Source organism: Hyperolius riggenbachi, chromosome 5, assembly GCF_040937935.1.
Source record: "Hyperolius riggenbachi isolate aHypRig1 chromosome 5, aHypRig1.pri, whole genome shotgun sequence".
Lineage (NCBI taxonomy): Eukaryota > Metazoa > Chordata > Amphibia > Anura > Hyperoliidae > Hyperolius > Hyperolius riggenbachi.
Window position 1 is genome coordinate 187,151,741 of NC_090650.1, and position 23,735 is coordinate 187,175,475.

General features: G+C 45.5%; 1 protein-coding gene across 1 annotated transcript in view; it reads right to left on the reverse strand.

Moving 5' to 3' along the window:
• Window positions 1-23,735, reverse strand: part of ERP44 (endoplasmic reticulum protein 44) — a 150,613-nt gene that overhangs the window by 15,144 nt on the left and 111,734 nt on the right. The window contains exons 7-8 of the mRNA XM_068238311.1: window positions 19,805-19,916; window positions 10,358-10,499 (exon numbers count right to left, since the gene is read on the reverse strand). Of these exons, the coding sequence (XP_068094412.1) occupies window positions 10,358-10,499; window positions 19,805-19,916 (254 nt within the window). The remainder of the gene's footprint in view (window positions 1-10,357; window positions 10,500-19,804; window positions 19,917-23,735) is intronic.

Genomic DNA, 23,735 nt, shown 5'->3' on the forward strand with positions numbered 1-23,735 from the left:
CCACTACACGCAGATTGGATGCAGAAAAACTGACTCCAATGAATGCCTATGGGAAAATCTGCATCAGAAAAATCACGTTTAGTGGAAACAGGCCCATAGGCATTCATTGGAGTCAGTTTTTCTGCATCTAATCTGCATGTAGTGGAAACAGGCCCTTAAACTAGGTAATAGAAAATTTTGGGGGTAGAAATCTGACAGACTTTGAGCTAGTTCAGCTCTTCCTGGGGGATTGTCAGCATGGCCTTCATTCTTTATGAAGACATTTATTTGTATAATCAGAGAGGATTTATACAAATATGCTGGCCTGCTTCCCTGCTCACTTCTTTGGCAGTTGGATGGAGCAAATGCCATTCGCCAAGTGCTTTTGAAAATAAAGAAAACCCTGGGAACCCCCATGAGGAGAGGGCTACTCCAAAACCTGTCTGTTCTGTCAGATTTCTACTACCTACTATAAGTGACAACAACATTGAAAAAAAAGTAACTTATGGATAATTTTTCTCTGGAAGGAATGTACTTCTTACTTGAATGAGTTTACGTGTATTTTAAATTTTACAATTTTTGCAATAGTGATCCTTTAAGTAGCTAGAGGTGCCTGCGAGTATTAAAGGATACCCGAGGTGACATGTGACATGATTAGATAGACATGGGTATGTACAGTGCCTAGTACACATAACTATTCTGTGCTCCCTTTTTTTTTCTGCCTGAAAGAGTTAAATATCAGGTATGTAAGTAGCTGGCTGAGTCCTGACTGACAGGAAGTGACTACAGTGTGACCCTCACTAATAAGAAATTTCAACTATAAAACCCTTTCCTAGCAGAAAATTGCTTCTGAGAGCAGGAAAGAGACAAAGAGGGTCAATAGTTCATAGATTTTAGCTCTGGCATACTTCAATTAATGTGCCACTGAGCAAAAACAATAAACCAGTTAAAACTTAAAAATAAATCTGTGGGGGGCGGAGCCGACCATGGAGGAGTGAGGTCGTGTGGAAGCTGAGCTCCTGTCCCGATGTGCTCTAGAAAGCTTACAGCCAAGCAACACCTTACCAAAAAGATCCCTAAGGGGGCATGAGGAAAGCGGAGAGACAACCCGCAAAGAAAAGGTGCCCATCATCCCCTAAGCAGAGGCCGGTAACCCGATACTTTCAAGCAGTTCGCTCTAATACGGAACCTCACAAGATGGCGGACCCAGCGGACCAGGCCGCAACGTCTTCTTCTATGAAGGCGGGACCTTCAGCCCTATGCAATCTTGAAGACATATGGCGCTACCTCCGTAGTCTGCCCACGAAGCAAGACCTAGATGAACAAACCGAGAGGATCGTCACGTCTACAAAAACCGAAATAGTGGCGATCCATGCCGATATTACAGGCCTATCTGACCGTGTTACCACCGCGGAAGCTAATATCGCCACGCTGCAAGCAGAGGTGGCTTCCCTCAGAGCAGCAAGCGAAAAGCAACTCGCCAGCTCGCAGTCGTTCTGGTGGCAGCTGGAGGACCTGCAGAACAGGGGAAGAAGGAACAACATACGGGTCCGCGGTGTGCCGGAAACGGTACAAGCGGACGAAATTGTCCCCGCACTCTGCTCGATTTTCAACAGAGTTCTGGGCAGACAGGAGGAAAAGGGAATTAAGTTCGACCGTGCGCATAGAGCCTTGCGGGCTGTGCCATCCAACCAAGAACCACCGCGAGACATCATCTGCCGTCTGCATAATTACAAGGAAAAAGAGGAGATCATGGCGGCGGCCCGTAACAAAGATCAGATGGAGTGGCAGGGCGCCTCAATCTCCCTGTATCAAGATCTAGCTCCTTCTACCCTGGCCCAGCGCTGGGCGTTACGCCCGTTAGTCAAAGCATTGCAGCAGGCTGGAATTACCTACCATTGGGGGTTTCCCTTCCAGCTAGTAGCGCGGAAAGGATCCAAAACCGCCATCTTGCGACATCCACGTGAGCTCCCGGCCTTCTTTGAGGACATCTCCATGGCCGCGGTTGAGCTCCCTGAATGGGACCCAGACTCCTTCGACCCATCGCGCCCACTGAAGAATCGTAGATCGAGACGCCAGTAGTGTGAGTACTTTGTTACCTGCCTGCCCTATGGCCCTCGCCTAGACTACTATGCATGGGCCCGCTCCGAGATGCGCCCCCTGAACTCCCCCCTGGGAATGTATGAGCAACCACAAACGCTAACATGAAAGGCCTTGCCGCCTTGAGACGCGCAGACATATAGAGCCTACAGAGATCCCCTGAGAACGCTACTTGGGACTATGGCCCCCGCGGCCTGACCCCTCTCTCTCACACGCCTATATTGGCAAAACAAAATAAGTTTTATACTGGAGACAGAGCTGCGGTGGAGCTCTGTGTCGCCGGGCCGCCCTGTTTTTCCCCCCTGCGGTGATGATGGAGTCCCGAGCCCCCCTCCCAGTGACTTCTACACATGCTTGATATCTGCTGGCCGACTCAACCACGCTTGCAGCCTCTTGAGATTTCTATTGCATACTGATAGATCTATTCATGTGAACATAAGTGATACGAGATGTTTGATTATGCACATGTGGTGGGGGATATCTGGCCTGGGGGGTGCGGGGAGTTGCTCTTAGCCGCCGGAGGGGGGGGAAGGGGGGCGGCTGGGGATGGGGGGTTCTGCCGCAGCGAACTTGATGAGCACTAGATGGGACAGACTTTACTATGGTAAACACCCCAGCACAGTACAGAGTTGTGAGGAGCTTCCCCGCTCTCGGGGCCCACGGGGGAGGGGGGGGGGGGGGGAGTGTGTTGTGGAGGTGCCCAGAGTGAGAAACCTTGGCGCGAGCTAGGTGGGAGGTTGATGAAAACAGGGCCACTGCTGGAATATCTATACACTGTAACCGTTAGCATTCTTATGCTGTCGACTGTTAAAAGTTCTCATATCCCTTTAAGATTGTTCTTCCCCCCTAATGAGACACATTAAGGTTGTTACGTTTAAGATATGCACGCGGGGACACGGGATCAGCGACTCCACTCCTAACTATGGTGTGGACTCTCTTACCCCAGGGTGTTTTGCCGCCTCGCCCCCACGAGCCCCTGAGGCTGGTGGGAGTACTGGATGTTACTATCCATAAACAGGCCTGTTACGGGCCTAATACTAAGAAGATATGTAGAAACATACTTCTTATGATATTATTGTGGTTTGTTACACGAATTCTTATGCAATCCTTGATCTATACTACTTCCTCTTTTTCCTACTTTTCTCTCTGTTACTTGTTCCTTCCGAGTGTGTGGCCAGTGGGGGGGGGCGGACTAGTGGGACCCTGGGACTCTTACTTTATATTCAAGCAGTCACTTAAGGTTCTCTCCTTAAACGCCAGGGGCTTAAATATACCGGAGAAGAGATCAGCTATGCTGAATTTGTGTCGCAAGGAAAGAGCCAATATAGTATGTTTACAAGAAACTCACTTCAAAGGCCCCTCGCCACCTAAATTGTTCAGCAGATATTACAAATCTGCCTTCTATAGTACCCCACAAGATACTAAAACAAAAGGATCTGCAATCCTGATTGCTAAAGACACACCCTTCACGCTCATAGAAGAATTTGGGGACAAATCAGGGTGCTTTAATTTAATCAAAGGCATACTTTGCAACCAAAAGGTCACGATCGGCTCTTTTTATGCACCTAATATTCAGCAAGCTCTTTTCCTCCAAAATTTCCTCTCCAAACTAAACACCTTTGCAGAAGGCAGTATAATTCTCTGAGGGGACCTAAATGTGGCACTAGAACCTATACTAGACTCCTCCTCTCAGAAATCTCCACTCTCAGAAAAGCTCCTCCGTAAATGTAAAGCTTTGCTACGGGACATGCAGCTGGTAGATGCCTGGAGGCTTCACAATCCCTCTCAAAAGGATTATACCTTTTTCTCACACCCGCACAACTCCTACACTAGGATAGACTATGTGTTTATTTCTCACAACTTATTATCAGTTTCTGCCTCCCCCGGCATAGGTAACATGACTTTGTCAGATCATGCCCCAGTCTGGATCGAATTATCCTGGGGAAATATTAGAAACAGACCGCCCACATGGCGCATAAACAACTCCCTGATACAAGACAGGCAAATTTACCAAAAAATTAAAAACGAAATTGAGGAGTTTTTTCAGATAAACGTGGATGAGGATATGTCCCCTATGACAATCTGGCAAACACATAAATGTTTTGTGCGTGGCATTTTGATCCGCGAAGGAGCCCGTCGCAAGAGGGAAAGAGAAAAAGATATAACAGATTCCCTAACGCTTATTAGCGAACTAGAATCCAAACATAAGGGGGATATGTCCGCGCCCACATTGTCTGACCTAACAGCAGCAAGAGAACGCCTTAAATCCTTAATGTTCCACAAGGCCAAATTTGCAGCAGAAAGGTGCCGTCGTACTTTCTATGAGTGGGGTAATAAGTGCGGCTCTATGTTAGCAAGGGCTTTGAGATCTCAGCAAACTTCCAGCTATATCTCCTGTATCAAGGATAGGACATCCACACTGCATCATGAATACAGGGATATATCAAGAATCTTTAAGGAATACTACGCTAACTTATATAATCTCCCCTCCTCGTCACTTAATCTCTCCACAGCTGAAAAACGGGACAAGATTAAAATGTATTTGAAGGAATCTAAAATGCCCCGCCTGTCACAGACAGACGTGGAGGCTTTAGAGGAACCCTTTACAGAAGACGAGTTGGGAGCGGCTATCTCACAAATGCCCACAGGTAAAGCCCCAGGACCTGACGGGTACTCCTTAGAATACTACAAAAAATTTAGGAACCTAATCTCCCCGCACCTATTACGGGCCTGTAACAATCACAGAACAACCGCTGGATCAACATTGGTTCCCCCCCCAAATGCTCGAATCCCATATCACTGTCATACACAAAGAAGGAAAGGATCCAGCCCAATGCCAAAGCTACCGGCCAATCTCCCTCCTCAACGTGGACCTGAAATTATACTCCAAAATGCTTGCTAATAGGCTAGCCCCTCTGCTACCTAACCTGGTCCATTTAGATCAAGTAGGGTTTATCCCGGGTCGCGAGGCAAGGGATAACACAATCCGTACCCTTAATGTGCTGCATTGGGTGAGATCCCAGTCCACCCCTACTTTACTACTGTCTACAGATGCTGAGAAAGCATTTGACAGGGTGGACTGGGACTTCATCGAGGGGACACTGCGACACATAGGCCTGGGAGGTATGATGCGCAAAAGAATCCTTGCCCTATACTCATGTCCTAATGCAAAAGTTAAAGCTAATGGAACTCTGTCAGACACATTCAACATCCAAAATGGCACTCGTCAGGGGTGCCCGCTTTCCCCACTCATTTTTGCACTGACCCTTGAACCTTTTCTCTGCACAGTACGCAACAATCCCAACATTGGGGGGATGCAGCTTCCGAAATCCCAGCATAAGGTCGCTGCCTACGCAGATGATATGCTATTTTATATGACCAACCCACATATTTCTTTACCCAACCTTCTTCTGGAATTTCGGAAATATGGGCTTCTCTCAAACATGTCAATCAACTATGATAAAAGCGAGGCGATGGGAGTCCTGTTACCAGAAACTCTCAAGTCCACTATTCAAAGTAACTTCCCTTTTAAATGGCCCCCAACTTACATGAAATACCTAGGGGTTCACATTACACCAGATCCAAGAGATTTAGTCTCCAATAATTTCACCCCCGCTTTAGAACGAATCAAAGAAGATCTCCAAAGCTGGAACAAACAGCAATTTTCCTGGTTTGGAAGATCCAGTATAATAAAGATGACAATTATGCCACGGCTACTTTACCTGTTCCAGACCCTTCCTATCTATATCCCATCCTCGTTCTTCAAGATGGTGACCCGAGCCTTCTCCAGATTCATCTGGAATGGCCGTAAATCCAGGTTGAAATATCAGACCCAAACAGCTCCCAAGGAATTGGGGGGAATGGCCGTTCCTAATCCTAAATTATACTATACCGCTGCGGTGCTTATCCGCATTATTGACTGGCACAGACATGCTAGCCATAAACGATGGGTAGGAATGGAAGAAGAGCTCTTAAAGGATAAGTTAAACAACATCCCGTGGGCCACTAAATCCAGGAAAATCTCTGACCCCGCCGCCTCTATGGTAGCTCACACCATCAGTATTTTCGCTAGGTATAGGCACCTACCCCTAATATCTCCTTGGCCCACTCCTCTCCTGCCCATTCTGGATAACCTTGCCTTCCCGCCAGGCTTACCAGCTAAGAGTTACCCAAGCTGGAGGAGGGGACTGACTATACGAGCCCATCACATGCTAGAGAATGGAGACTGGACACACCTTCAGACACTGGCCCAAACTGTAGGAGCACAGACTTTAGATCCCTGGAGCTGGATCCAATTTAAGCACTTCCTCCTGTCCCAAGGACCTAGATCCAGCTATAACAGACCTCTCACTATCTTCGAACGAACGTGCATGGAAGAGGGCCAAATACGGGGAACAGTCTCTTTAATGTACTCTATCCTAAACGATGTTGCCACACCATCAGCCCAATTTCGGGACAAATGGGAACATGACTTGGGATTAACATTCACAGACAAGCAATGGGACAAGATTCTAATTTTTGCTCACAAATCATCCTTAGCTTCTAGATTCCAGGAGTCAGGCTATAAACTATTAACTCGATGGTACTTGACCCCATCCCGCTTACATACTATGTTTCCCAATGTATCTGACTTGTGTTGGAGGTGTGGGCAGGATGTGGGAACTCTAGTTCACACATTCTGGTCTTGCTCTAAGCTCACACAATTTTGGACGGATGTTAGAAACATTATGCATGAGCTAACTGACTTTCTCCCACCTGACTCTCCAGCTTTCTTCTTGCTACATCACAACACCTGGTCCATCAGAAGATATAAAAAAACACTAACAAGACATCTAATTAACGCAGCTAGGACTCTAATTGCCAGGCTCTGGAAGTCGGAAGAGCCGCCCAGAATTGGTGACTGGTTGAAGCTGATAGGGCAGATACAACACATGGAAGATCTCACGGCCACGCTACATAATAGACATGACCAGTACTGGAGGACATGGTTTAGCTGGTTTGAGTTCCAAGAAACGCAACGATACAAGTCACTAATAATTAATTAGATGGCCCAGAGCATGCACCCTCCCAGATAGCTTAATTAGTCTTGCCTAACACACTTCCTCCCCCCTGGCGTGGAGAGAAGAGAACACTCACTCCCTACCCGGGGTTCCTCGCTGCTTCGCTCTGGACTCCTACCACGGCCGCTCACATCTTCTCCTTTTCTCTCTTCTTTTCTTTTCCTCTTTTTCTTTTTATACACTCAGAATGAACGGAGGAGAATAATATTCTCTAGATACAACAGGTGAGACTAGATTTTCTCTATTATAGGCCTCCCTGGTGTATGACCCCCATGGGCCCAGGGAAACCGTGATAATAACAATTAATGTCTTACCTACTACGTTGGTCTTATTACCTATATTACATACTAAGCTAAATATATAAAGTAATGACATTATGTGACCACTGGTTTTCTCCTCCAGGACCCCAAGACTCATATATGTTTTCTTTTATGTCCTCATACGAAACTGAATTGGGCACTGATCCTATATGTTGACATATCCTGTTATTGCTTAACTACATAGGTCTGGTGATACATCTTCCAGGTGCTCTGTTTTTTCATGTTATGACTTATGACATTTATGCTAATTGTATATGCATTTCACTGTATCTATCTTATATTAAAATAAAAGAATCTGAAAAAAAATAAATAAATCTGTGGAATATCTTAAAAAAGTCATTTTTAGGAGAAGGAAGATAGATACAATGGTTTATTTAATTTGTTTACTTTCGCCTCAAATGACCTTTAAGTATCTAGAGGAACCTCAGTATTAAGTAGCTAGAGGTGCCCCTAACTGAAGTGAGATCTCGTCAGTGGAATGCTGAGAGCAGGGTGAGTAACCTCTCATTTACACGCTCGTCAGGACTCTGCATAGGGAAGGAGAGAGGGAGGCACTCGAATGGGGAGTGAGTCGCCTTTCCATCATCAGGTGCCTGTTGACACATGTCACAGTGGTATATCCGGTTCGGGTGCATAGCACTTATACTATGTAGATTACTAGATAGAGTGTCATTTTTCTCATTTTTGTCCATATGGTTTGTCTCTCTGGAAGAAAAGCACTACAAGGTATCACTTTCCTATCTTTCTTACTTAGTATTCCTTTATTGTTTCTAATTAAGTGCTCGTTGAGTTTACCATTCCTTGTCTATGTCTTCAGTTAATAACCGAAAAAATATAAATATATAAAATGTCATGGTGTTATGTGCTGCATAGTGGCTTAAAGAGACACTGAAGTGAGAATAAATCTCGCTTCTTGTCTCAGTCAGCAGGGGCATGTGTGCCCCTGCTAAAACGCCACTATCCCGTGGCTAAACGAGGGTCCCTGACCCCCCCAATGCAAAATCAACGACCAACTTGGTCATAGATTTTGCTGCTGTTGAGGCAGGGCTAACGGCTGCAGCCCCACCGTCTATCAGCGGCGCATCGCCGCCTCTCCGCCGCCCCTCTCAGCGAAGGAAGACTGAGAGGGGCGGGGGAGAGGCGGAGATACACGCTGACAGATGCGCAAGAGGCAGGGCTGCGGCGGTTAGCCCTGCCTCAATCCGGAAAAGGGGATGCGCTGTTCGGAGGGGATTTCGGGGGGTAAGGGACCCCCGTTTAGCCGCGGGATAGCGGCGTTTTAGCAGGGGCACACATGCCCCTGCTGACTATGAGGTCTGAAGCGAGATTTATTCTCGCTTCAGACTCTAAGTTTTTCACACTAGCTCTGGGACAAGGAAGTTATGTACAGTATATTCACCAGATGTGGGAAACAAGTTGAGAGGCACTCAGATGTTATCGGATGTGTATGGGAGGCATCTTGATAATAAATAAGGGAGGAAGGTAGCTTGCTTCAAGAAGAATGTCTTAACTTGTAAATTTACAAGGACAATGATTTATTAATACGCCAAGAGGCAACGTGTTTCGATAATCACACGCTCACTTCCTCGGGTCAGTAAAATGCCAGAGATGCAGGTAAAAGGAGCCCAGTGGCTTTTACTGCATTTCTGGCACTTTACTGTCCTGAGGAAATGAGCGTGTGACTCATGAAACGCGCTCTTGCCACATTAATAAATTGTCATTCTTATAAATTACAAGCTTAAACATTCTTCTTGAGGGAAGCTACCTCCTTCCTTATTTATCATCAAGATACCTCCGTGCATATCCAGTAACATCTGGGCACCTCTCAATTTGTTTCCTACATCTGTGTCACTTTCCCTACGGAGGGAAGGGATGTTGGTCCCTAAAGGGGCCCATACACCTAAAGATTTTGCCGCCGATATACAGCAGATTCGATCACTGTGATCGAATCTGCTGTGAAATCGTTGCGCAAACACTGACAGAACGATCGATTTCCATCTGAAATCAATCGTTCCCGTCGATTCGTCCATGCGGAAGATTATTCTCGATCGCCGGCGGGTCGGGAGTGCGTTGATAGCGGCGTTTGAATGCCCGACGACCGACGCAATACAGCTGCAATACATTACCTGCTCCGCCGGCGCGACTCCCCCGGTATCCGCTGCCTTCTTCTCCGCGCTGGTCTCCGGGTCCGGCAGGCTTCACTTCTTCCAGTCCCGGCAGGACAGGAGGGCGCTCTACTGTTTAAACTTCCCCCAGACAGGAAGAAGTGAAGCCTGCCGGACCCGGAGACCAGCGCGGAGAAGGAGACAGCGGAGACCGGGGGAGTCGCGCCGGCGGAGCAGGTAATGTATGCGGGCGAGCAGGGGGGCAGCGGCAGCACCACCCCCACAGATTGTGATCGGTTTCATGCTGAAATCAATTCACAATCTGTTTGCAGTAAAGGCAGCCATACGATCCCTCTCCAATCAGATTCGATCAGAGAGGGATCTATCTGTTGTTCAATCTGATGGCAAATCGACCAGTGTATGGCTACCTTAATTGTTTTTAGATAGAGCAACCAGTCCACAGAGGGACCATCACAACCCTGAATGCAGGACAGGTATACCCCAGAGGAGCAGAAGGTGGTTACTGTTTAGCAACCCTGGTTTGCGAGTACCCTGTTCTTGTGTTTTAGGTCACATTTATCCGCAACATACTGCACCATATTGGGCTCCTGTCCTTCTTTTAATTTTTTTTTCAGAAGATTACTTGACCTACCCTCTATATATATTTACCAAGACACGGAACCAAAATGCAGCACTTGGTACAGGCAACCTTCCATAAGACCTTACTCACACTAATGTCTTGCTTCCGCACAGAGTGTATAACTGCTTTAATAGAAGAAATGAAAATACTTACGATAAGTCTTTAAAATCTGGAAAGACGTACATATGCCTAAAACTATCAATTGCGATCACAGGACAATCTGCAGGTGACTTCTGAATGTGCAGAAGAGGATGTCTGAACTTATCACAGTCCGCGTGTAAAAAGTTTATTGTTCCTGTTTGAAGAAAAAAACATTTTTCTTTTGTTTAGCAATTTCATGAAAAGCATTTAATTGCTGGTGTATAATATAAACCTCAACAAAACTGTAGTACTAGTATATAAACATGAACAAGACTGTAGTGCTAGAGCATATCAATTTGGAAGATGCCACTATGCAATTTTGCCCCCGAGGAGTCCATGATTATTCGGACGAAATGCATAGACGAGACAGAGACTGGAGTGAGCCAACATAAAAAGAGGGGCATGCATCTGTTTTATTGTTTAATACAAGTTTCTACAACTTCAAGCAAAACTAATCTCAAAATTCAATACAAGTAACATAATACATGTTGCCTAATATAGATGTATTTAAAAAAATGATTAATTAGTTAATTTACCTGACTGATGCCCCCATTTCTATTACTGCGGTCTGGTTTACTGTACTTGCATATTGTACTTGGCAGGTGTATATTGCCATTAACCACTTAAAGAGACAGAAGCGAGAATAAATGTGTGCCCCTGCTAAAACGCCACTATCCCGCGGCTAAACGGGGGTCCCTTTACCCCCAAACCCAACCCTGCAAAATCTACAAACAACTTGGTCGTAGATTTTGCTGCTGTTGAGGCAGGGCTAACGGCTGCAGCCCTGCCTCTCAGCGCCGTCTATCAGCGGCGCATCGCCGCCTCTCCCCCGCCCCTCTCAGCGAAGGAAGACTGAGAGGGGCGGGGGAGAGGCGGAGATATGCGCTGACAGATGCGCGTGAGGCAGGGCTGCGGCCATTAGCCCTGCCTCAATCAGGAAGAGATCCCCGGGCACAACGGAGGGGATTTGGGAGGTAAGGGACCCCCGTTTAGCCGCGGGATAGCGGCGTTTTAGCAGGGGCACACATGCCCCTGCTGAATATAAGCACTGAAGCGAGATTTATTCTCGCTTCAGTGTCTCTTTAAAGAGACACTGAAGCAAATTTTTTTTTATGATATTATGATTTGTATGTGTAGCACAGCTAAGAAATAAAACATTAAGATCAGATACATCAGTGTAATTGTTTCCAGTACAGGAAGAGTTAAGAAACTCCACTTGTTATCTCTATGCAAAAAAGCCATTAATCTCTACGACTTTCAAAGTCGTGGAGAGGGCTGTCTTCTGACTTTTATTATCTCAACTGTAAGTGAACAGTTTTCTTTTTCTCTGCCAGAGGAGAGGTCATTAGTTCACAGACTGCTCTGAAAGAATCATTTTGAATGCAGAGTGTTGTGTAATCTGCACATATTAGAGAATGATGCAATGTTAGAAAACACACTATATACCTGAAAATAAAAATATGAGAATATTTTCTTTGCTGCTAATCTTCTAGTAATTATTCATAGTACACAACCAATTCATTATATCATATTTTTTTCGCTTCAGTGTCTCTTTAAGGACCAGGCGAATTTCTAATGATCGGTGCTGCGTGGGCTTTTTTTCCCACTAGTGGGATGTCCTGCTCAAAGCCCCCCTTCCGCAGCGTTTTCCGCCCTCTCCCCGCTTACCTCCCTCCCCTCCTTTCCCTAGGTGGCGCAGGACAGATATCCATCCTGCGCATTGTAGGATAGGCTTCAGCCTATCATATGCCGGTGATCCCCGGCCGATCGCCGACCTGCCTTACGCAGCAGCGTCGTATGATGTAAACAGCGGGGATTTCTTCCCCGCGTGTTTACATTACGTGTGCGAGCCGCGATCGGTGGCTCGCACACTGTTCACGGAGACACCCTCCGTGCACTGGCACGGAAAGGCCGCTCATACGATGCGCCGTTAGCTGGTCGTTAAGTGGTTAAGCTCCTTCCTCCAGCCCACTGCTTCCTTTCCCTCCCTCCCAATGGAGTATGTATATTAGATCAGATCAAATCTTCCTCCACTGCTGGCATTTCCTTGAGAGTGCGACACTTCTTTCATGTGATGCTTGATGTACCCTCGCTTCAGCAGTGCATCACAGGGGAAGAGGCTACCATTAACCAAATAAGGTGAACACCAGCTAAAACATTTTCTGAGAAGATTTTATAAACATCCATATTTATTTATAAAAGTAGGATAGCAGTGAGGGTAAAGCTAAGAATTAGTTATTTAAATGTTAAGTGCCATTTTAACTTTTTATTGGTATAATAAACAGTATGACACCATTCCAGCTGTGTTAGGACAACTGAAGAAAGAGGTATATGGAGGCTGCCACATTTATTTCATTTTAACCTTCTGAGCGGTATGGAGCTTGTTCATACAAAACATGCTGAGAACGGTATGGACGAGCGTAGCTCGTCATGCTGTAAAATCAATCACCAGAGCGATCGCGGGTTCCTCCGCGAGCTCCTGCCGCTGCTGTAGGCTGTGTCCCCCTCTCCTTGCTGAGCATGCTGGCCGGCAAAATGAGTGATGTTCATCACACTCCAGCGCGATCGCGACTCCCTCCGTGTCCCCATCATTGCTGCATTTCTCGGTAGGCAAGATGGAGGATGTGCAGTCCTCCCCAACACGATCCTGGGTGCCTCCTTGAGCTCCTGCAGCTGCGGATCCCTCTGTGTCAGTCCCCCTATCATTATGTTCCTCCCCAGCGCGATCGCAGGCACCTCTGCTGCTCCTATGTCCCCTCTCCTCTGGAAGGCAAGATGGCGCTGTGCAGGCAAAGTGTAATGACTTATATCATGTGCCCCATACTGACCGGCACATGAATTACATCATTACACACAGAGTAATTCACAACCAATCACTGCAGTATATTTCAAACGTGTTTGTATTAGGTTCAATACAAACACCTGTATTGAATCCAATACAATATAAAAAGGCTTGGCAGTTATTTTTTCTCTCTCTTTTCAGAAGCCCAGAGTCCAGTGCTAGTTGTTTACAGCTCAGCATCCTGTGATTTCTGTGCTTTGATTTCTTATTTGCTACTTTCTGCCTTAGATTTATTCAGAGTTGCGGTATAGTCGTATTAACGACTGCTGTAATTTCTGCTTATCTTTGCTGCAGACTTTTTTTTTTGGTTTTGTCGCTGACCTTTGACCCTTGGTTGACCCGTATCCTGCTTACGGTCATGGCCTTGAGCTCGAGGAGGCGTCCCTCTCACAGTGATGTGGGAGTCGACAGACTGCCATGTCCCCGGAGATCTTTCATCTGAATCCGAGACCAGCAGCATCAGCGAGAGTGATGGTGAGAGGTGGGTAGGTGGTGCACGCACTTGGTGTGAGCTGGAGTGTGTGACGTAAGCCCCGCCCCCTAGATTCCCTTTCACTGGGGTACCTGGGCAGAAGATCGACTGTGACCACAGCCCACTGGCCTACTTGGAACCGTTTCTGAGCGATGAGGTCATCCAGATGATCGTGGAGGAGACCAATCGCTTTGCAGTGCAGCAGCAGGGTGCTCCTCGCAGCAGGTTCTCCAGGAGCAGGAAGTGGGAACCTGTCACCAGCGACAATATCTGGGTGTTCCTGGGCCTCATTATCCTCCAGGGAGTGGTGGGGAAGCCGCTGCAGAAGTGGTACTGGACCACTAACGAGATCCTCGCCACACCGTTCTTTGGTACTGTGATGCCAGAGTACCGCTACAGCCTCATCATGAAGTACCTGCACTACGGGAACAATGAGGACTTTGATGAGGTCACCCATCCCGCTCCCAAACTGAAGAAAATATGGGACATTTACCAGCTCATTATTGGCAATTTCCGGAGTGCCTACATACCGTGGATGAGAGTCTCATGGCACACAAGGGTAGACTCAGCTGGGTGCAGTTCATTGCATCAAAAAGGGCCCGCTTTGGGGTGAAGTCTTTCATGCTCTGTGAGTCCCAGTCCAGATACATCTGGAACTTTGTTGTGTACACAGGCAAAGGCACCAAGTTTGCTCTGCAGTACAGCGAGTATGGGTGTGCTACCTCCTATGTGCTCACGCTTATCGAGCCATTGCTGGATCAGGGGTACTGTCTTACTACGGACAACTTTTATACCTCCCCAGAACTGTATGAGCACCTGATCCAGCACAAGACTGACGCATATGGCATAGTGAGGCCTAACCAACGCCATATGCCACCGGACTTTTCTGCCAGGAAGCTGAAGAAAGAAGAAGTTGTTGCCTGGCAGAAGGGCAAAATCATGGCTCTGCGGTGGAAGGACAAACGGGACGTGTGCATCCACAGCACGGTGCACAATGCTAAAAATGTGCGCACCACTACCAGAGGTAGCAAGGAGGTGGACAAGCCCAAAGCAGTCATGGACTACAACCACACCATGGGAGGTGTGAACAGGGCTTATGCAGCCATGACTTTTTCCTGGCTGTTCGCAAACAGCAGCGGAAATATAAAAAAAAATTTCCGCCACCTACTGGAACAATGACTGTGGAACGCGTTTGTGCTTTACTAAAAACATAGTGAAAGGCCTGTACCGCACCATGACTGTGTGGCAAATGTGTGAAGCCATTTGTGCAAAGCTTCCCCCACCGGAGTCAGCTAGACCAGGGCGCAGAGCGTCCTATGTTGTGAATCCGGCACGACTTTCTGGAAACCACTTTGTGGAATATTTGCCAGCGACCGCACACAAGGAAAAACCCACAAGAAGGTGTGTGGTCTGCTGCTGATGGGAAAAAAAATTCAAAAGGAGACCTGTACTTATTGCCCGGACTGTGATGTGGCACTTTGTGTAATCTCTTGTTTCAAGGTATAATCACACAAAGGAGGTGTTTTAGGAGTAAACCCCTATACTGTATTTTTTTTCTGCCTCCATATAATACTGCATTTATTAAAAATGCAAGATATTTTTGTTTGTGATTAATAAATGTTATTTTATTTTTTGACAAGATTTTATGTTTGACACTTTTATTATTCCCATAATGTATACTAAACTGTTTGGCTCATTTTGGTAATTTACAGGAAAAAAGGTTATGAAAATTAATTGAACCACTTTTTGCACAGAAATCCTGTGGAAATTGAACGCCAGGGAGGTTAAGTAAGTAATACCAGTTGCTTGGCTGTCCTGCTGATCCTCTGCATCTAATACTTTTTAGCCATAGATCCTGAACAAGCATATGCAGATCAGGTGTTTCTAACATTGTCAGATCTGACAAGATTAGATGCATGCTTGTTTCTGTTGTGATCCAGGAACCCTAGAATATGTTACTATGGCTGCACTCCCTGCCACATACGAGTACAGGCATACTGCGCATGCACGAGTATGTCACGCCTGCGCAGTAAGCCGAAGCTCTTGCCCACTAGCGGCTCTGTATTACTGCTCAGGCACGCTCATGCTTGCAGAGATACAGTGCACCCACGCTTGTGCACAAAGAGGAGAGCAGCCAAGAACTTTCACAGGGACCTGAGCAGGGGTGGTGGTCTAGAGAAGGGCACAGGAAGCCTCTGGAGGATTCAGAGACTTGCCTCTTCAAAGGTAAGTGACTTTGGAATTTTCATCCGCCTCAGGTTCTCTTTGACTAAACCAAAAACGGACATGCCTGGTAGGGAAGGAAGGGAGTGCCAAAAAACAAGGGAAGAAAAGAAATACCTACACCGCTCCATTTCATTTCCCACTGCAGATTATTGTGATACAAAAAGAAAAGTACATTTCTGTCCATTATTCTTTCCTTAGTTTCATTTGATGGAATTTCAACTAAAACAAAGGTAAGTATATTAACACTCTATCCTCTTTACCATTTCGTCCAGAGCAGTGAAAGTGTTCTGGAAGTCTACCTTGCTGTTGGATAAAATAATGGAAACCAGATTGGAAGTGGACGGAGACAGCGGATAGTGCATCAGAACTGCTATGGTCATCCACATTATGGCTATGGTCTAAATCAGCTCTGGGAAAATTATGGCCCGCGGGTTGTAGGGACGGGCCGGATTCCTCTACTGGCACATCCTGAGTGTCATGTGACGCCGTTGCCATGGAAATGCGAGCCTGGAAGCGGCGATCAGGTGATTGTGGCGCATGGTCCACAGCATGTGGTCTGGACTGCGTAAACTTTGCCCAGGCCTGGTCTAGTGTGAATCCAGTTAATGGTGCAAAAATATATTTGTGAAAACTGCAATTCAAGAAAAGTAGTCACTTGTTGTGTTAAAGGATACATGAGCCAAAGAAAAGAAAATCAGATTTACGGTACTTACCTGGGGCTTCCTTCAGCCCCTAAAAGCCTATGTGTCCCTCACCAGAGCTCTGCTCTCTGCCAGCATCCTGGGGTCCCCATTGTAGTGGCTGCTGACCTGGCATTAATTTGGCTCATGTATCCTGTCAATATCCCTGTCAATAATGCACGTGCAGTTTACTGAACCCGGGTTCTGTCCACCAGGTAGCTCTGTTTTCTCTATTTGTTTGGTTCTGCTGATGAAGGATTTTGTATGCTTAGTATAGTTTTATATTTATGCAATTCTGTTTATGGAACTGATCAATTAAAGTGCCTCTTAAAATACACACGCGCGCACACACACTTTTTGTAAATATTTGATTGCATCTTTTCATGAGACAACACTGAAGATATAACACATTGATTCAATATAAAGTAGTCGGTGTCAGTGATGCTCGAGTACATTAAATTCGAGTCTTGGTCAAATTCGGATTCGCCCAGTTCAAATGGACTCGAATTCGATTCGGTGCATTCATTCGGATCCGAGGAAAATTCGGCCGTGATCGCGAATTCATGATTCAAAACCCGCCGAATTTAAGGGTTAATTGCAAAGTCCCCTTAAATGCCAGAATCACCAAATTTGCAGGTTATGTTAAGAAGAAAAGTGGGAGCAAGGGCGAATTTTTTTTTTTCAAAAAGACCTTATACTTTGAGAAAATCGATTTTAAAAGTTCAAAGAAAAAACGATACATTTAAATGCCGGTCAATGACAGATCGTGGGAAATATTTCCCAGCAGTTAATAGCAAAGGCCCCTTACATCCTAGCAATACCAAATTTGCAGGATATGTTAAAATGATAGTGGGAAACAATATTTTTTTTTTTTTTTAAATTAAAAATGTTTATTTTTGGGGAATGTTCTGAGTGTGGGAAATCTGAAAAAAAAATGGCGTGGGGTCCCCCCTCCCGAGCCTCTGCAACCCCTTGTCCCTCATGCAGGCTGGGATAGCCAGAATGCGGAGCCCCGGCCGACTGGGACTTCGTACCCTGAGCTATACCAGCCCGCATGGTCCATGGTATGGGGGGGCTCGGGGGGGGGGGGGGGAGCCTCGACTCCCTGGGGGGGAGGGGGTTCATGGTGGCATCTGGGAGTCCCCTTTAAAAAGGGGACCCCAGACGCCCACCCCCCCTCCCAGGAGAAATGACCAGCTCGCCTCCCTTCCCGCTCCAAGCGCTGATCACTTGCTGCTGGTCTCATTTGTCTGCATAGCCACTTATACATACAGTACATATAGTATAAAGCGGCTATGCAAACGGATGAGACCAGCAGCAAGTCATCTGCGCTTGGAGCGGGAAGGGAGGTGAGCTGCTCATACGAGGCTTCCTACTGCGCTTACTCTGCCAAAACGGTGAAGTACGGAGGGGGACCCCCAGGGAGAGGGAGGGAGAAGTCGGGCTCCCCTCCCCGCGGTTGAGTCATAGTATGGCCGTGGCTCCCCCCTCCATCACTGCGCCCCCTCCCTCACAGCGCCCAGGGCGTTCACCGCCTGGCCTGCCCCTAGAAATGGGCTGCATGCATGGCATATATAACGTGGAAGAAAGATATGGGTGCTACAGATACTGAAAAAGAAGCAGTAAATGCTTGTAATGATAGGCAAATTCGGTTCGTCTCAATATATGGTATGCCTACTGCAGGAGGTATTTCGGTTAGATTCAGAGGGTACTTAAACTGATCTATTACAGCGAGTTTAGCCTAGTTTGCTAGTTTTGCAGTCTGAAACAAATCGATTGGCTGTTTGTGGCTGCACCTCCCTTTCTGAATTTGAACCCCAGTCACCCAATGACTAACTGTACCAGGGTTCAGGCTTGTACCATTAACAGTGCAAGAATGGCAGCAATTAAATATTCCCTTTGAAAATCAACAGGTGAGTTGATTAGCTTTTGTAGGCTCCACCAACTTTTTTGAATATTAATTCCGGTCACCCAGTAACTGTGCAAATTTTGAGAACCCTACCATTATCAGTGTAAAGGTGGCCAAACATGGTACAATTTCTCTTTTTTTTTTCCGATTAAATAATTTAGTTTGATTATTCCGTTAGATCGAATATAAAGTTTTTTCCAGCATGTCCGATCAGGTTTTTATCGAAAAAACGGGATAATCGTTTGAATTTCTTATGGGCACCATAAGAATGGCTGCATTTTACATTTTCCCAGTGAAATGTGTATTTGTCTCCACCCACTTTTTGGTTATGGAGATAAAAAGTATCCTATGTTATTCCAGGTAATGTACTATTTGTGTGCCAGATTTCATTCAAATCCGTTCAGCCATTGCTGCGCAATTAAGTAACAAACACCCAAACGTTCGCATTTATAACAGTGAGATTTAGGGATCACACCTTTTCAAATTTTGATTTAAAGTTACTTTTATTCAACCACCAGGGTCATTGTCATGCTGAAATGTCCAATGGTGCCCAAGGCCAAGTTTCTCTGCAGACTGCCTGAGGTTGTCATTGAGAATCCTCATGTATTGCTCTTTTTCATGGTGCCGTTTACTGTGATTAGGTTCCCTTGTCCATTGGCTAAAAAACACCCCCAAAGCATTAGGTTCCCACCACCATGTTTGAAAGTGGGGAATGATGTTGTTTGGGTTGAAGGCTTCACCTTTTATACGTCAAATGAAGGAAACATTATTGTGACCAAACAATTCTATTTTTCATCTGACTATAACACAGAAGACCAGAAGTCTTCTTTGTCCAGATGAGCATTTGCGGAGACCAAGCGAGCAGTGTGCGTTTTTTAATAATACTTTGCACTGTAGCCAGGGATCTGGCTCGCTGAAAAACTCACTTGTCCAAATGCGGACAGTGAGTTGAATAATGCTGCCCTCATGCTGAAAAACTGTGAAATTGTGACTAAGCAGATGGTTATTTTATTGTTTTTAATCAGTAATTAGTAGGCCACTGTGCCTGTCTGTTAGTGAAACCTTTTAGTATGCATCCATACTACATGAACACCATATAAATAGAACTGGCTACTGTCATCAACTGGGCTCTGCCAAGCCTCCACAAGGCACCATAGCATAATGGGAGTGAACTATGGACTTAGCTACCAAGTCCCACCCTACGAGCAACACCTGTCCGACTTTATCCATGGAGCACAGGATAGCTTTAAAGTAGCATTTCACAATCTGTATGATTGCTGAATGTCACTTAGCATTAAATACAGAATTAAAACTAAGTGATAAAACATACCTTTTTCACTAATTAACTGCCGTGCAACTTCTTGCTGGAATTTTTCTAGACTTTCATGGTCATCTTTCATGTGAAAAAGTATAAGAAATGGAAGTCCTTCCTCAGTCAGTTCCTAAACAAAATAAGAATTTATCAAGAACCGAGAAAAGCTTAACAGTAACCATTCTCAACATTTAACAATTATGTTTTTAGGGTCAGAAAAGTATGTCCGAGTCACTGACTTACCGGTCAAATCGGGGGATTTTTACAGCTAAACGGAGGGGGGTGCTGGCACACATGAGGTGCGGTAAGACTGTGCACACCCCCCGACATGGCTCGGGTATTCTTTAATGGGAACCCGAGGTGAGAAACTAAGGAGGCAGACATATTTATCCCCTGTATACAATGCACATTGCTTGGCAGCCCATCTGATCCAATGCCTCTAATACTTTAAGGGCCCATTTCTACTTGTGCTGCGCGCGGCTGCAACACTCGCCGCGGCACTTCCTGGTCTGTGGGTACGGAGACAAATCCCATTAGCTATGCCATGCACGTCTATGGGATTTGCGGCCTCCCGCACGTAAACGCATGGCAATGTCAGCCGAAATGCTAGGGCAAGCGTTTCGGCCGGCGGCACCAGTGTTTCCTATGGCAGAGTTTCCTTGCGCAATTTGCCTGAGGGAAAACGGGCCCTTACCGATGAACCCGGGACAGGTACTGTATGCATACTTGTTTCAGGTTTGTGATTCAGACACTACTGACCAGAAAGATCAACAGGACTGCCAAGCAACTGGTATTGTTTAAGCAAAATAAATATGGCAGCCTCCATAGGTATTTCATCTCGGGTTCTTCTTAAGCACATAATAAAAAAACCTTCTGGAGACAATGCTATACAGCAAATCTGTGATGTACACAACCACATATTTTTGCCAGCAAAGCTGAAGCCTGTAGCCAGGAATGTTGGTTCAGCCATCATGACCTGAGTTAGTATTACAGAAACAGTTAATCATGATGGCAAAAGAATTTAGTATCATCTTACAAAATTATTTAGTCAGCGTTTGCCCATTGTAAAGTCTTTTTCTCTCCCAGATTTATACTCTGAATTTTATCACAAGCAGCAACATCTTTAGTACTGGCAGGTGAGAATTCTGAAGCCAGTACAAAATATACCGGTCTCCCAGAATGTGTTTGAGGTGAGAATTCCAATCAGCCTAGGCTAAGCATTAGTGGGAAGGCGGGGCTACCTAAAATATACAGCAATATAAAGCTATAAGAAGTGTTTCTGATGGTGAAACCAGGATTGTTAATATAAAATTGGATATCCTGAATAATTAAGTGCATTCTACCAAACATCGTTTGTGCCCACTAATGATGCAAATTTTTATGTCCTATCTTACCAAATCTATGTAATGGAAAGATAAATTGAGTGAATACACTTTGAGAGGATATTTTAAGTAGTCCATCATATTATACAGAAATGGTGAGATAGGCCAAAAAGTATTGTATAATTAGTGGTGCACCTTAACCCTTTAAGGGCCAGCTGCCTACCACCCCTTAAAGAGACTCCGTAACAAAAATTGCATCGTGTTTTTTATCATCCTACAAGTTCCAAAATATATTCTAATGTGTTCTGGCTTACTGCAACACTTTCTGCTATCACAGTCTCTGTAATAAATCAATGTATCTTTCCCCTGTCAGACTTGTCGGCCAGTGTCTGGAAGGCTGCCAAGTTCTTCAGTGTTGTGGTTCTGCTATGAACTCCCCCTTTTAGGCCCCTCTCTGCACACTGCCTGTGTGATATTTAGATTAGTGCAGCTTCTCTCTGCTCTCCTATCTTTTACAAGCTGGATAAAGTGTCCTCTGAGCTGGCTGGGCTTTCACATACTGAGGAAATTCAGACAAGGGCAAAGCTGTTTGCAGGAAGAAAAGAGCAGCCTGAAACTTCAGTGCATGAGAGCAGAAGGGGGAAAGAAACACACAAATGATCTCTTGAGATTCAAAAGGAAGGGTGTATACAGCCTGCTTGTGTATGGATGTATTTTGTATGTGTGGACATACTGTACATCAACCTACTTCCTGTTTTGGTGGCCATTTTGTTTGTTTATAAACAAACTTTTTAAAACTGTTTTTAATCACTTTTAATGCGGCGGGGAGCGGCGAAATTGTGTCAGAGGGTAATAGGAGATGTCCCCTAACGCACTGGTATGCTTACTTTTGTGCGATTTTAACAATACAGATTCTCTTTAAGGACCAGGCCATTTTACATGCCGGGGGGAGGCGCATTGGGTGGGGGATCAGACAGCCGGAACCCTGGCAGGGCTAGCTGGGCTTGGTGTCCTCAATGTGACCAGGTGTCCCCCGTATTGCCAGCATCCTTTACTCACCTCCTAGGCTCCAGCGATGAGCAGCACTAGTTCCCTCCACTCTGGCCGGCATCCTCACACGCACTGACATCATCAAGCCAGGACCCGACACTTACGTCAGAGCGAGCGGGGATGCCAGCCAGAGCGAAGCGCCAATCGACAGGGGAACATAAGGAAGATGAGTGGTTCCTCTTCTTCCCCTCACACCGCCGCTGCTCCTGATCACTGAGGGAAGATGTCAGCTGTAATATGACAACTTAATCTCCCCTCTCAGGTGTGCATGGTCGCGTCGGGAGCGAAAATGGCAGGTGGCGTAAATCCTATGCCGCATCAGGCTTATGCTAGGTAGGTAAGATTTACTCTGAGCTTTCCCCAAAAGGTTAAAGAGGGATTGTCAGCCACAAAATCAAATTCCATTTACACACTGCTCTGTGTTTAATATGCAGTCTGCAACCTTACCCTGCATTGCAAGCACTCTAATCCATTTAGAAATATTTATGCTATAATAAATCTTCTCAGTCAGCCTGGCTCTATTTTTGCCATTGCCAACTAGAAGGCAACTTGTCATCAAGTCACCCACATTCCTGCTCCTCACTGCTTGGCTAAGGGCGGTTCAGTGGGCTGCTGCAATCTGATCTACGCTGTGCTCACGTGTTTACAAAGCATCCTAGCTATGACTGTGCAGTTTCTAGGAGAAAAAAAAAAAAGTATGGAATGAAAGGACATCAGGATTGGCTTCAGTCAGAGGAAAGCAAGAGAGAAAATGCCAGGAATAGAATTCTCTTTATTTACTATAAAATTCATGGACAGTACAATACATATGTTATGTAAGTAGAACAAGTAGTTAGCTACATATATGTGTGTTTTTTTGTTTTGTTTTTTTACTGGGATAGTATGGCTGTCTTTGCTACCTTAAAGGGAATCTTAAGTGAAAATAAACTTATGATATAATGATTTGTATGTGTAGTACAGCTAAGAAATAAAACATTAGCAGCAGAGATACGACTCTAATATTGGCCTCAATTCACTAAGCATATCTCCTGTCTTTAATAACATTTCTGAGCTGTTTCTAGCGTTTTCACCATAATGATAAGGCATGTAGTAAACTTAACTCTTCTGTCTTTAAGTTAAGGAGAGATCTCTAAAGTTAACGTTTCAATCCTTAAAATAAACTACAGAATTCTAAAGTTAAAGACAGGCTGTTTAACTGCATGTGAAAATAACTACAGAGGAGGCAACTTAAAGGGGAACTGGAGAGAGTTATATGGAGGCTGCCATGTTTATTTCCTTTTAAGCAATACCAGTTGCCTGGCAGCCCTGCTGATACTCTGCCTCTAATACTATTAGCCATAGCCCCTGAACAAGCATGCAGCAGATCAGGTGTTTCAGACTTTAAAGTCAGATTTGACAAGACTAGCTGCATGCTTGTTTCTGGTGTTATTCAGATACTACTGCAGAGAAATAGACCAGCAGGGCTGACTGGTAACTGGTATTGATTAAAAAGAAATAAATATGGCAGCCTCTGTATACCTCTTACTTCAGTTCCCCTTTAAGGACAGAAATTATAAGATAATTCTCTTTATACCTTA